This window comes from Chiloscyllium plagiosum, unplaced genomic scaffold (assembly GCF_037043375.1).
Source record: "Chiloscyllium plagiosum isolate Xiang-an unplaced genomic scaffold, Cpla_swu_hap1 HiC_scaffold_29, whole genome shotgun sequence".
In the NCBI taxonomy this organism is placed as follows: Eukaryota; Metazoa; Chordata; class Chondrichthyes; order Orectolobiformes; family Hemiscylliidae; genus Chiloscyllium; species Chiloscyllium plagiosum.
In genome coordinates, this window is record NW_028270167.1 from 41519438 (window position 1) to 41533353 (window position 13916).

A 13916-nucleotide genomic window follows, 5' to 3' on the forward strand; every position below is an offset into this window, starting at 1 on the left:
CATATCATTTACATATCATATTGTCACAGAGTCAATCTAATCTCCATCTTATTACTGTCCCTTATTTCATGACCTATTACTTTGCTCACATAATTTTCCCTTAACAAATCCATGCTGGATTTCTTTAATCAACCCACGTTTGCATAGGCAACTGTTACTTTTTTCTTGAATTATCATTCCCAGATGTGAGTAATGAATGTGGTCTTCTTTCTTTCATATCTCTGATCAACTCATAAGGTTTCTTGACCATGTACTGCGCTCAGTAAATCTTGAATAGATTCTGCAATTTCTTAAAACTGTTTTAGAATCAATTCCTGGAGGAATCCCTCCTCCTATGCACTGCATAATGTTTTTCATTGAATACAATTCTGGGGATATTGTACTTTCATTTGACCATTTCTTCAACAAAGATGCTTGCATGGTGTCTGCACCATAATACACTCCCCCCCCCCCCCCCCCCCAACCTGCCATCATAGAGAGCTGATGGCCCTCCCCTCTGTAGTTTACAGCTGGTGAGTAGTGTGGATAGATCTGGTTGTTCCACTGCACAATTACGAATACCAACTGGATTATACCCTGCTGCCTGGGTCAATACCAACAGGACTATACCCTGCTGCCTGGGTCAATACCAGCAGGATTATACCCTGCTGCCTGGGTCAATACCAACAGGATTATACCCTGCTGCCTGGGTCAATACCAACAGGAGTATGCCGTGCTGCCTGGGTCAATACCAACAGGTTTATACCCTCTGCTGGGTCAATAGCACCAGGAGTATACCCTGCTGCTGGGTCAATACCAAGAGGATTATACCCCACTGCCTGGGTCAATACCAACAGGAGTATACACTGCTGCTGGGTCAATACCAACAGGATTATACCCTGCTGCTGGGTCAATATCAACAGGAATACAGTACATCCTGCTGCTGGGTCAATACCAACAGGAATACAGTATACCCTGCTGCTGGGTCAATACCAACAGGAGTATACCGTGCTGCTGGATCAATACCAACAGGAGTATACCCTGCTGCTGGGTCAATACCAACAGGAATACAGTACACCCTGCTGCTGGGTCAATACCAACAGGAGTATACCCTGCTGCTGGGTCAATACCAACAGGAATACAGTATACCCTGCTGTTAGGTCAATACCAACAAGAGTATACCGTGCTGCTGGATCAATACCAACAGGAGTATACCCTGCTGCTGGGTCAATACCAACAGGAATACAGTATACCCTGCTGCTGGGTCAATACCAACAGGAATACAGTATACCCTGCTGTTGGGTCAATACCAACAGGCGTATACCCTGCTGCTGGGTCAATATCAACAGGGGTATACCCTGCTGCTGGGTCAATACCAACAGGAATACAGTATACCCTGCTGCTGGGTCAATACCAGCAGGAGTATACCCTGCTGCTGGGTCAATACCAACAGGAATACAGTATACCCTGCTGTTGGGTCAATACCAACAGGAATACAGTATACCCTGCTGCTGGGTCAATACCAACAGGAGTATACCCTGCTGCTCAATGTGTACAATGTGTTCTGCCCATTTCAGAGTATGATCGAACATCAGGACTGGCAGTGCCTAATTTAAGGTAATTTGGTTTTCCTCACAATCGCAGCTATCCCTCGCAGATTGTGCAGATGTTGATCTCAGTGTTTAAACCGTTTCTTGAATACAGGTGCTGAAAGGAGGACACGAGGCTCCTACAAAGCCCAAAGGAAGACCGAAGAAAAACTCCATCCCAACAACAGAGGAAATTGAGGCTGAAGAGAAAGAAGCCAAATCAGCACAAGAGCAGGAACCACATCCTTCCTGAGATCGTGGATGCTGAACCAAAAAAAACTCTTTTATTCTTCACTCTGCATTGGTGAGGTGGGACACGACTGCAGTTTTTAGTGGAGAACCCAGAATGCAGTGTACAGGCAGACTGCTGCCTACTCCAGCAGCTGTATGTAAATATTGACATTAACTTAATGGGATCTGGGAAATGATTGTGTGTATAAGGGGAATATGAATAAAATATTGTGTATTATTTTGGTGTAGTCTCTACGTCAATGAATCAACCCTCATAACAATTCAAACTTTTTCAATGACCAATGGCTTTTTCTTTTCTGATCCATTCTCTGCTTCCTAATTATTTTTTATTCATAGGTTTGGAATGTCACTGACAAAGGGCAATATTTGTTACCTGTTTGAAATTGCCATTGAGAAGGTGAGAGTGAACTACCTTCTTTCACCTCTGCTGTTCATGTGGTGTGGAAATACCCATAGGCTGTTAGGGAGGAAGTTCCAGGATTTTAACCCCATGACACTGAAGGAACAGTGATATATTTCCAAGTCAGATTGGTGAGCGGCTTGGATGGGAAATTGCAGCTGGTCATGTTCCAACGTATCTGCTGCCCTTGTTCTTCAATCACGGTTTGGATCATGCTATAATGGATTTTTGTTGAGTTTCTGCAATGAATCTTGTAGATCATACACACTATTGCTACTGAGCATCAGTGATGGAGGAAGTGAATATTTGTGATACTGGATCAGGTGGCAAGCAAGTGAGATGCTTTATCTTGGATGTTGTTAAACTTTATAAGTATCATTCAACTCTTTTGTCCAAGAGTTTTGCCCTGAGATCAAGGGCTGAAGAGCCCTAATGGAATCCAGGGCAGTGATTCCTGTTGTATTAGTACTGCCTGTCAGTGACCCTTTCCAACACTTTCCTTTGTCTAAACAATAGCTGTATTCTTAATGGAGGGCACCACAGGAACAGCAGCACATCATCGTTGCCTCCAATTTGATTTAGTTTCCTCCCTTGATATTCCCCCTATTTGTTTTGGCTTTATTGCACTTCACATGCAGCAAGACCCAGACAATATTGCGACTTGGGCAGATAAATGGCAAGTAATGTTCACACCACACAAGTTTCAGGCAGTAACCAAGAGATATTCTAATCATCACCACTTGACATTGACTGAAGTTACATCAATGAATCCTCCACTATCAACATCCTGGGGGTTGCCATAATTATATTAAATTGAACCAGACCAGACATATTAATGCTGTAACTACAAGATCAGGTTAGAGGCTAGGAATTCTACAGTGAGTAACCCTATCTCCCTTAAGCATATTGGAAGAGTGCAAATCCAACAACACTGTAGAAGTTCAGTGCCATCCAGGACAAAGCAACCTGTTTGATTAACAGCCTATTCACCACCACAAGCAATCACTTTCTCCATCATCGACACTCAGTAGCAGCAATGTGTACCATCATAGAATCGTTGAACCCCTACAGTGTGGAAGCAGGCCATTCAACTCAATAAGTCCATACAAACCCTCCAAAGAGCATCCTATCCAGACCCATCCCTGATGTGATTGGGAAACATCCAGGAACTAAAATATAATGAAAGGTGGTCACGTGGTTTCTAAAGTGAATGTTACACATGACTAATGTTGAATTTGTGAAGAATTAATGGGAAGTGTAGAGTCAGATAATATGAATGTAAGATGATGAGAGAATCAAAAGACTTTCAATAAGGCACTCCACAGCAAACAATAACCCAAAGAGTTGTGGAATTAGTGGAGAAATTACAGGAAAGAAAAGATAAGATGGTTTCAAATCAGAATGAAGTATAGGGGTTAAGGGTTGTTATTCAGACTGACAAAATTGGAAAATATCACAACATCGGAATCAGGGTTGAGACCACTGCCAGTTATTATTTACTTAAATGATTTGGATTTAAGAGGGGGAAGTCAATTTGAATGACAGCAAATTGAAAGATATAGTTAATACTGAGGAATTTTGAGGAAAAATATAGGACCACATTAAGAAACTTGATAAACTGCCTGTAATAACTTCAACATAACAAATTACAAGGTGACACATTCAGATAGAGGACATTGTGACATTCAGCATGTGGTTTAATAGGTCACCATCTTATTCTCTGTTTATTTGGTCAGTTACTGTGTTAGCAGTCAGGCAGGTGACAATGTATGTAACATAGCAGTAATCTGAATAAACATATAATGTAGCCTGTATATGGTAAGTTTGAGATGCCATATTAATGTACATAGTTCGCTGTTAATAAACTTCCAGAAAACTGAATTAATACAACCCTGACTCAGTAGTATATGTTGCATGGACCCCAACAACAACAAAAAAACTACAAGGAAAGGCAGCAGAGACCACATGTTGTTTGAAAAATGAGTGTCTAAGTGGGTAGAGGGGAGAGCATTATCCATGATAGAGATTGCATTGATGGGATTCAGAAATATGCACCACTGAATCTAACAATAAGGCCTTAAAAAAAAACAAGCTCTCTGTTTAATTTCAGAGTGAGAGAATTGAAAAATTGAGGCATTATGTAAAATGCATCAACAACTTTGGTTCCACAGGATGAGGGTATCACTGGCTAGGCCAGCATTTATTGCCCAAAATGGCAGTCAAGAGTCAACGACATTGCTATAGATCTGGAGTCACATGTAGACCAGACCAGGTAAGGATGCCAGTTTCCCTGACAATGGATTCATGGTCATCATTAAACTCTTTATTCCAGTGCTAATGCCACTAGGCCACTGCCTCCCCTTGAAGGGTATAGACAACAAATACTCATTTAGCCAGCAAAGCACACATCCTATGAAATAATTTTTATAAATGAAGTATATAGAAACATTGGAGAAAACGCCACAAGTATTTACCAAGATTGCAGGGCTGTCCTATCATGAAGGATTGAACAAGTCAGGATCTTTTCCTGTCGAAACGATACAACTAAGGAGTGACCTGACAGAGATGATAATACTCGGAAAAGGAGCTCTGAATATAAAATGTCACTAACACATCCATTTAAAAATCCAGATAATGATAGGAATGTGGAGCATTTAAAAATGTTTAAACATTATGGTAAGATCCCATCACATGAGTCTATATCATATTTGCGAAGACACAGTTAGGATACACACTTGATAGTAAAATGACATGAGGGATCCTTATGGAAATTGAATATCCCACACCTCAAACAATCTTACATTGTAGTTACCCATCATCCCTCCCCAGTCTGCGCCAAACCAGTCACCATACTAATATTGAGCTCATAGTCCTCTGAGGTAATGCCAAGGTTAAATCTTCCACCAAAACCTGGGCCCCTCCTTTTTGCCATACTCCAACTTCTTTCCCTGTTTCCCAATGCTAGGCTTGACCGGTGTGAGGCCTCACCAACAATGGGCTGACTGGGTGGCTCACATGGCTCTGTATAAGTCCATTCACAGGCTCAGGGAAGTGGGGGGAGCTGAGTTCAGACTCTCAGCAGAATAGAGATGAACTGGTACACTCTTCTGGGGGCCTTAAAATTCAGCACTCCACCCAACGGATAAACATAAACAAAAACTGAACAAACTGCGGATGCTGTAAATCAGAACAAAAACAGACATTGCTGGCAAAGCTCAGCAGATCTGCCAAACCTGCTGAACTTTACCAGAAATTTCTGCTTTTGGCACTGCATAAACATATTGGGAGAGGAATATTACAATTCCTGAAAGAAAAACAGGAAGTTCTGGAGACTCAGCCAGCCTGACACCATCTGTGAAGAAAGAAAAACAGAGTTAACGTTTCAAATCTGATATGACTCTTCTTCTAACTGAAAGGAGTTGAAAAATGATTTTTTTATGCTGTTGACAGAGGGCAGGAAGGGCGAGTAGAACAGATGATGAGGATCCTCAGCGAAAAAGGCAAAGAAGCACTGATGGTTATAGTGTGGTGAAAGTTAAAAATCACACAATACTAGGTTATATACCAACTAGTAGCTAGAGCTAGCTAGCTGACGAAGGAGCTGCACTCTGAAAGCTTGTACTTCCAAATATTGTAAACTTGTTGGACTATAACTTGGTGTTGTGTGATTTTTAACTTAGTCCACCCCAGTTCAACACCACATCATAGTGTGGTGATGCAGATGCAAAATAAGTGTTAATAGTAGGTGTGAATAGAAGCAAATAGATTAGATTAGATTACCTACAGTGTGGAAACAGGCCCTTCATCCCAACAAGTCCACTCTGACCCTCCAAAGAGAAACCCACCCCCTATATTTACGCCTGACTAATCTACCTAACACTACAGGCAATTTAGTGTGGCCAATTCACCTGACCTGCACATCTTTGAACTGTGGGAGGAAACCAATGCGGACACAGGGAGAATATGCAAACTCCACACAGACAGTTGCCTGAGGCAGGAATTGAACCCAGGTCCCATGGCGCTGTGAGGCAGCAGTGCTAACCACTGAGCCACCTTGCCGCCCAAAATTGGTCAGTGTTGCTGAGAGAAAATGCATGCAAACAAAAGATGGGAAAAATCTAAATGGAGGACAATGCTTGTTCACTGAAGTTGTGGAACTTAGTGTTGAGTTCTAGAGGCTGTAAAATGCGTAAGCAGAAAATGAGATCCGGTTCCTCCTGTTTGCCTTGTGTATTCCAGTTTCTCCTCTGCAAATAGTTAACTGGCTGTCAATCATGATGCTGAAATTAAACTCATTATATCCAGCAATTAAACTTCATTTAAATCGCCCACCTTGAAGAAGACAACAGCAATTGGAAGATTTCATTAGCGACCATTCAAAGTGAAATGTGTGATTATTATAAATAATGGTGGTTTTGTGGAATTCAGAGATTTGTTCTGACCAACCCTGTAAATAACTTGGATTGATTGGCAGAGAATAGAACCTAGAAGTAACACTGATAGCCATAGTTAGAAACACATTTATTTATTTAGTTGTGTTATCCCAAGCAATTTCATGTTTTAAATGTTGACTGGAAACAAATTTATGATTGTTTTTAAACTAATTTTAAATGCTACAACTGCAGCACCAAGAATTTTATAATGGCATTTGCAGATGATTAATTAACAACAACATTCCGGTGAATTTGAGAGAGGATTTCCCTTTGAAAACAACAGGTTTATAATGAGAATGGGATTAGTAGCTATGGCAACAATAAAATACTCATTGAATCATCACCAACCGCAACTGACTCTTAATAATCAGGCAATTGTTTTATGTACACTGTGCATGTATACATATATCAAAAATTGTGAATTTTCTAAAAACATGAACAAGGAAATGCAAATAGAACAGCAAAACAAAATTTATTACAAAAAAGGAGAATGAATAATGGTTTGAATAAAAGTGACTTTGAAATCAAGGTAGAAATGTCATTATCGTAGTTAGCAGAGGAAAAACAACAACAACTTATATTAATTTCACACTTTAATGTGAGAAAACAATCACATAATTATAGCATGGAAGTAGGTCATTCAATCCATTGTATCTGCGCCAGCTCTCCAAATTTAATGTCATTCTCCCACCTTTTTCCCATAAGCTTACAAATGTGTTTCTACTAAAATAATCATCAATGTCTTCTCGAATGCCTCAGTTGAATCTACCTCCACTACACTTCAATTCAGACCTGAACCACATGTGAAAATGGTTTCTCTCAACTGGCATTTGTTCCTATTTCAAATCAAATCAAATCTATATCCTGTATTTCTTGATTCTTCCTATAAGTGAAAACTGTTTCTCCCTATCCGTTATGTCCAGCTTCTTCATGATTTGGGAAAATTCTATCAGCTCTCCTCTTAGACTTCTTCCCTTGCAAGGTGGCTCAATGGTACATTAAACTGTCAAATTTTACACCAAAACAGTCAAGGAGATATGAGAGCAAATGAGCAAAAGCTGAGTTAAAGAGGTAGGCTTCAAAGAGCCTCTTCAAGGAGGAAGGTGAGGGACAGAGGCGTAGGGAGGGAATTTCAGGGTTCAGGGCCCAGACTGCTGTAGACACTGTCAGTAATGGTGGAATGGCAATGTTGCTAAAGGGCAGCATGTTGATGGGAAATAGGAGGAGGGCAGCAGATCCTTGTTGCAAGAACTGTAACAAACACTAAATTGGACAAACAGCCAGAAAACTAGTCACCAGGTCTCATGAACATCAACTAGCCACAAAACGACATGACCCACTCTCACTAGTATACTTACATACAGATAAGAAAGGACACCACTTTGACTGGGACAACACATCCACCCATCCTAGGACAAGACAAACAGAGACCTGCACAAGAATTCCTAGAAGTATTCCAACCGGAATTGTGTCAACAAATACATTGACTTGGATCCCATTTACCACCCCCCCGAGAAAAAGAACAGGAAGTGACATCACCACAGGAAATGACATCACTGGCCCAAGGAAACTCAAACACATAAATAGAAAACAGGTTATACTACCAGTGCTTCATCTGAAGGCTCACTGAAGATGTTACCTAGTATGGGTGATGAAACATCTGAAAATGAACCCTCCACCTCAGTGAGCAAACCTACATCCAGAAAGGATGATATCAAAGATAATAGTGTAGCAGCAGGAAGATAAGTTATTGTATGTACTTCTCTGGCTACATTTGATGGATATGGAATGAGTTGAGATCAGCATAACCCACTTGGAAGTCTACCCAACAGAGTGAGATGGGAGAGGGATGGTGTAGTCAACCTGGTTAGAAGCTGCAGAAAAGCCAGGACAGTCCAGAAAGGACAGTTTACCTTTGTCACAGTTTCATTGGATATAATTTGTGATTTGAATAAGCTGTTTTCTCCTGAGGCAACGATGGAAACTGGATAAGAGGATTCCGATGTAAAGTTCTGGAAAAGTCTGAACCCAAGTCTGGGAAGTAGCATCTGCTCAAAGAGAGGAAAGGGAAGTTGGAGATAGGACAGTGAGTTTTAAGGGTGGTGGTATTAATCGTTGTTATTAACTAGTAATCCAGATAGAACTGATGGAGAGACAAGGACTGAAGAGGGAGGGCCATTCACAACATTGATTAAGTTTTGGGCTGTGGGGGTGGTGAGGGTCAGTGGGGGAGGAGAGGGGTGTGTTGAATGATCATTAGTTAAATGGACATAGGGGTCAAGGAGCAGGCGGGGAGTCTCGTCACACAACAATGCTGAGAGAGAATGAGGCTGGAAAGAGCATGGGAGAGTAGAAGAGAAATGAGATGAACATGCAAATTAAAAGCTGAGACAGGGCAGAAAGCGAGGTTCAACACTAAGGTGAAGAGAGGGGAGTGTTAGAGGCAGGTGGTAGAGATGGTCTATGAGTCCCTTATTTGTCATTGGATGTAAGTATGGAAGAGACTAGGGAGGCATTTAAGACATTGCCTTGCACTAGAGATGCAAATCCAACAACATTGTTGCAGGATGGTTCTGGAAGAGCAAGCAGCTGACATTCCTGACTGGAGGAGATTCCGGAGTGCAGTTACAGTGAAACATCATGTGACCCTGTGTAGTCGGGAAATCTCACTGACATCGGGGCAAAAGCAGGTTGGCATTGGGAGAGGACACTATTCTGAGTGGCTGCTGGAGGACAACAAGATCAGGCACCATTCTCACTGGCTGGGTCCTGTTTCCTCAGTGCTTACCATGGAACTATTTGTCCATATGGTTGGAATGAGCAGTTTATTTGAATAAATCCTAACATATCAAGTCTCACCTTCTGTCAGTAAAATTAACATAATCTTGAAAAAGCTGAGGAGGAGAAGCAAATATTGCAGCTGCTGGAAATCTGAAATGAAAGGAGAAAATGAAGGAAATTTTCAACAGGTCTGGCAGCATCTGTGATGAGAAAAATGGTAAACCTTTCATGTGGTGAGCTTTCATAAGGATGACAAGTAATTTAATTCATTTTGTTTGCATCCTACACACTGACAATACATCAACCACCATTAGCATTTCTTTATCAGGAACAACATCAACCTGATCCCTGTCTGAAGTTAATGTTTTCTTGTCTCTTGTTAAGATCATTGAAATATTACATAATGCGGTTGTCTCCCTGAGCAGGAAGATTACCACTAAGGAATTAGGGAAGGAGGTTTTGTAATACACTTTGGGCATCGCCAAGATTTTGTGACTATCAAGCTGAGTTTTATAACTCTGGTTGAAATAAATCGTTTAATGCTGGCTGCATATACAAAGGTTTCTTTATAATAGGACTCCCTGTACCTCTTCACTCTCTCACATGTATGTTTCCATGTCATGTTCCTGTGTTAGAGAAAGAATAAATCAAATGATTTTGCCACAGCTGAGCTCGACCTGTCCTCCCCTCAATTCTTTCCCTCTTACAGTCCATCAATTATTCCTCATTGTTAATTTTGGATACACTCATTGTAGCTTCCAGTTCATGATCTGAAGAAATTGGGTTAATGTTTTTTGAAGCAAGACATGTTGCAACTATACCTCACAGGAGGAAACTGGAAGACAAGCAATGGCCAAGGAGTTCAGGAGTTCAGAGCTGGTCGGGAAGGTAAGTGATTGATATTTGAGGGGGTGTGGGTGTGTTCTAGTCCCCAGGCCCTACACAGTAGGGCCTCCCTCCCATCCTCCTCCTCTAACCTAACTTTAAAGTTCACAGGTAAGCTACTCAGTGTTCTTGCTTTGGAGAGGAAGTGTAGAGTAATGGCAGCTTAGGCAGTGGAATGTTCCTCCTGCAGGATGTTTGAGGTAGGGGTGACCACCGATACTCCTGCCGACTTCATCTGCAGGAAATGCAGTCAGATCCTGCTCCTCACAGAACGAGTTAGGGAACTGGAACTGGAGTTGGATGAACTGAGGATTATTCAAGAGGCTGAGAAGGTGATAGATAGAAGCTACGGGGACATAGTTACGCCAGAGAACAGAGGTAGCTGGGTAACAGTTAGAGGTGGGAAGGGGAGGAAGCAGGCAGTGCAGGGATCCCCTGTGGTCATTCCCCTAAACAATAAGTATACCGCTTTGGATACTGGTGGGGGGGACAGCCTAGCAGGGGTAAGCTGCAGTGACTGGGTCTGTGGCATGAGGTCTGGCTCTGAGACTCAGAAGGGAAAGGGGGAGAGGAGGAGAGCGCTAGTTATAGGAGACTCTCTAGTTAGAGGGACGGACAGGCGGTTCTGTGGGCATGGGCGAGACTCTCGGATGGTTTGTTGCCTCCCGGGTGCCAGGGTCCGAGACGTCTCGGACCATGTCTTCAGAATCCTTAAGGGGGAGGGTGAGCAGCCAGAAGTCGTGGTGCACGTTGGCACCAACAACATAGGTAGGAAGAGGGGAGGGGAGGTCATTCAAGAGCTCAAGGAGTTAGGCTGGAAGCTAAAAGCTAGGACAGACAGAGTCGTCATCCCTGGGTTGTTGCCGGTGCCACGTGACAGTGAGGCAAGGAATAGGGAGAGAGTGCAGTTGAACACGTGGCTGCAAGGATGGTATAGGAGGGAGGGCTTCAGGTATTTGGACAATTGGACTGCATTCTGGGGAAGGTGGGACCTGTACAAGCAGGACGGGTTGCACCTGAACCAGAAGGGCACCAATATCCTGGGGGGTAGGTTTGCTAGCACTCTTCGGGGGGTTTAAACTAATTTGGCAGGGGGATGGGATCCGGGCTTGTAGTCAAGCAAGTAGGTTAGTTGTTTGTCAGGATGTCCAAGAATGTAGGGAGGCTGTGAAGAAGGTAGCACTGACAGGGAATACTTGCGGACACAGAGATGGGTTCAAGTGCGTATACTTCAACGCAAGGAGTATCAGAAATAAGGTGGGTGAACTTAAGGCGTGGATCAGTACCTGGGACTATGATGTTGTGGCCATCACGGAAACGTGGATAGAAGAGGGACAGGAATGGTTGTTGGAGGTTCCTGGTTACAGATGTTTCAGTAGGATTAGGGAGGGTGGTAAAAAAGGAGGGGGGTGGCGTTGCTAATTAGAAATGGTATAACGGCTGCAGAAAGGCAGTTCGAGGGGGATCTGCCTTTAGAGGTAGTATGGGCTGAAGTCAGAAATAGGAAAGGAGCAGTCACCTTGTTGGGTGTTTACTATAGGCCCCCCAATAGCAGCAGAGATTGGAGAAACAGATTGGGAAACAGATTTTGGAAAGCCACAGGGTAGTAGTCATGGGCGATTTCAACTTCCCAAATATTGATTGGAAGCTCTTTAGGTCAAGTAGATTGGATGGGGCGGTGTTTGTGCAGTGTGTCCAGGAAGCTTTTCTAACTCAGTATGTAGATTGTCCAACCAGAGGGGAGGCCATTTTGGATTTGGTACTCGGTAATGAACCAGGACAAGTGATGGGCTTGTTAGTGGGTGAACATTTTGGTGATGGTAACTACAATTCTGTGACTTTCACCTTGGTTATGGAGAGAGATAGGTGCGTGCAACAGGGTAGGTTTTACAATTGGGGGAAGGGTAATTACGATGCTGTAAGACAGGATCTGAGGAGCATAAGTTGGGAGCATAGGCTATCAGGGAAGGATGTCGTGGAAATGTGGAACTTTTTCAAGGAACAGATACGACGTGTCCTTGATATGTATGTACCTGTCAGGCAAGAAAGAGATGGTCGTGTGAGGGAACCTTGGTTGACGAGGGAGGTTGAATGTCTTGTAAAGAGGAAGAAGGAGGCTTACATAAGGTTGAGGAAACAGGGTTCAGACAGAGCAGTGGAGGGATACAGGATAGCCAGAAGGGACCTGAAGAAAGGGATTAGGAGAGCTAAGAGAGGGCATGAAAAATCTTTGGCGGATAGGATCAAGGATAACCCAAAGGCATTTTATGCGTATGTGAGAAACATGAGAATGACGAGAACGAGGGTAGGTCCAATCAAGGACAGTAGTGGGAGACTGTGTATTGAGTCGGAAGAGATAGGAGAGGTCTTGAATGAGTACTTTTCTTCAGTATTTACGAATGAGAGGGACCATATTGTTGAAGAGGAGAGTGTGAAACGGACTGGTAAGCTAGAGGAGATACTTGTTAGGAAGGAAGATGTGTTGGACATTTTGAACAGCTTGAGGATAGACAAGTCCCCCGGGCCTGATGGGATATATCCTAGGATTATGTGGGAAGCAAGAGAGGAAATTGCAGTACCATTGGCAATGATCTTTTCATCTTCACTGTCAACGGGGGTGGTACCAGGGGACTGGAGAGTGGCGAATGTTGTGCCCCTGTTCAAAAAAGGGAATAGGGATAACCCTGGGAATTACAGGCCAGTTAGTCTTACTTCTGTGGTAGGCAAAGTAATGGAAAGGGTACTGAGGGATAGGATTTATGAGTATCTGGAAAGACACTGTTTGATTAGGGACAGCCAGCATGGATTTGTGAAGGGTTAGGTCTTGCCTTACAAGTTTGATTGAATTCTTTGAGGAGGTGACCAAGCATGTGGATGAGGGTAGAGCAGTGGATGTAGTATACATGGATTTTAGTAAGGTTCCCCATGGTAGGCTTATGCGGAAAGTCAGGAGGCATGGGATAGAGGGAAATTTGGCCAATTGGATAGAAAACTGGCTAACTGGTCGAAGTCAGAGAGTGGTGGTAGATGGTAAATATTCAGCCTGGAGCCCAGTTACAAGTGGAGTTCCACAGGGATCAGTTCTGGGTCCTCTGCTGTTCGTAATTTTTATTAATGACTTGGTTGAGGGAGTCGAAGGGTGGGTCAGTAAATTTGCAGATGATACGAAGATTGGTGGAGTTGTGGATAGTGAGGAGGGCTGTTGTCAGCTGCAAAGGGACTTAGATATGATGCAGAGCTGGGCTGAGGAGTGGCAGATGGAGTTCAACCCTGCCAAGTGTGAGGTTGTCCATTTTGGAAAGACAAATAAGAATGCGGAATACAGGCTTAACGGTAGGATTCTTAGTGAGGTGGAGGAACTGAGGGATCTTGGGGTCTATGTACATAGATCTTTGAAAGTTGCCACTCAGGTGGATAGAGCTTGTAAGAAGGCCTATGGTGTATTAGCGTTCATTAGCGGAGGGATTGAATTCAAGAGTCGTGAAGTGATGTTGCAACTGTACAGGACTTTGGTTAGGCCACATTTGGAGTACTGTGTGCAGTTCTGGTCGCCTCACTTTAGGAAAGATGTGGAAGCTTTGGAGAGGGTGCAGAGAA

General features: G+C 43.0%; 1 protein-coding gene across 3 annotated transcripts in view; it reads left to right on the top strand.

Annotated features, from left to right (window-relative positions):
- barx2 (BARX homeobox 2) overlaps positions 1 to 13916 on the top strand; it is a 167237-nt gene that overhangs the window by 59422 nt on the left and 93899 nt on the right. The window contains exon 4 of one of the 3 annotated variants that reach the window (XM_043676943.2): positions 1684 to 4101. The exons of the other annotated variants lie outside the window; for them this stretch is intronic. Within the exon in view, the coding sequence (XP_043532878.2) occupies positions 1684 to 1821 (138 nt within the window). The 3' untranslated portion in view covers positions 1822 to 4101. Of the gene's footprint in view, positions 1 to 1683; positions 4102 to 13916 lie in introns of those variants that run through there. 3 annotated transcript variants of the gene reach the window in all.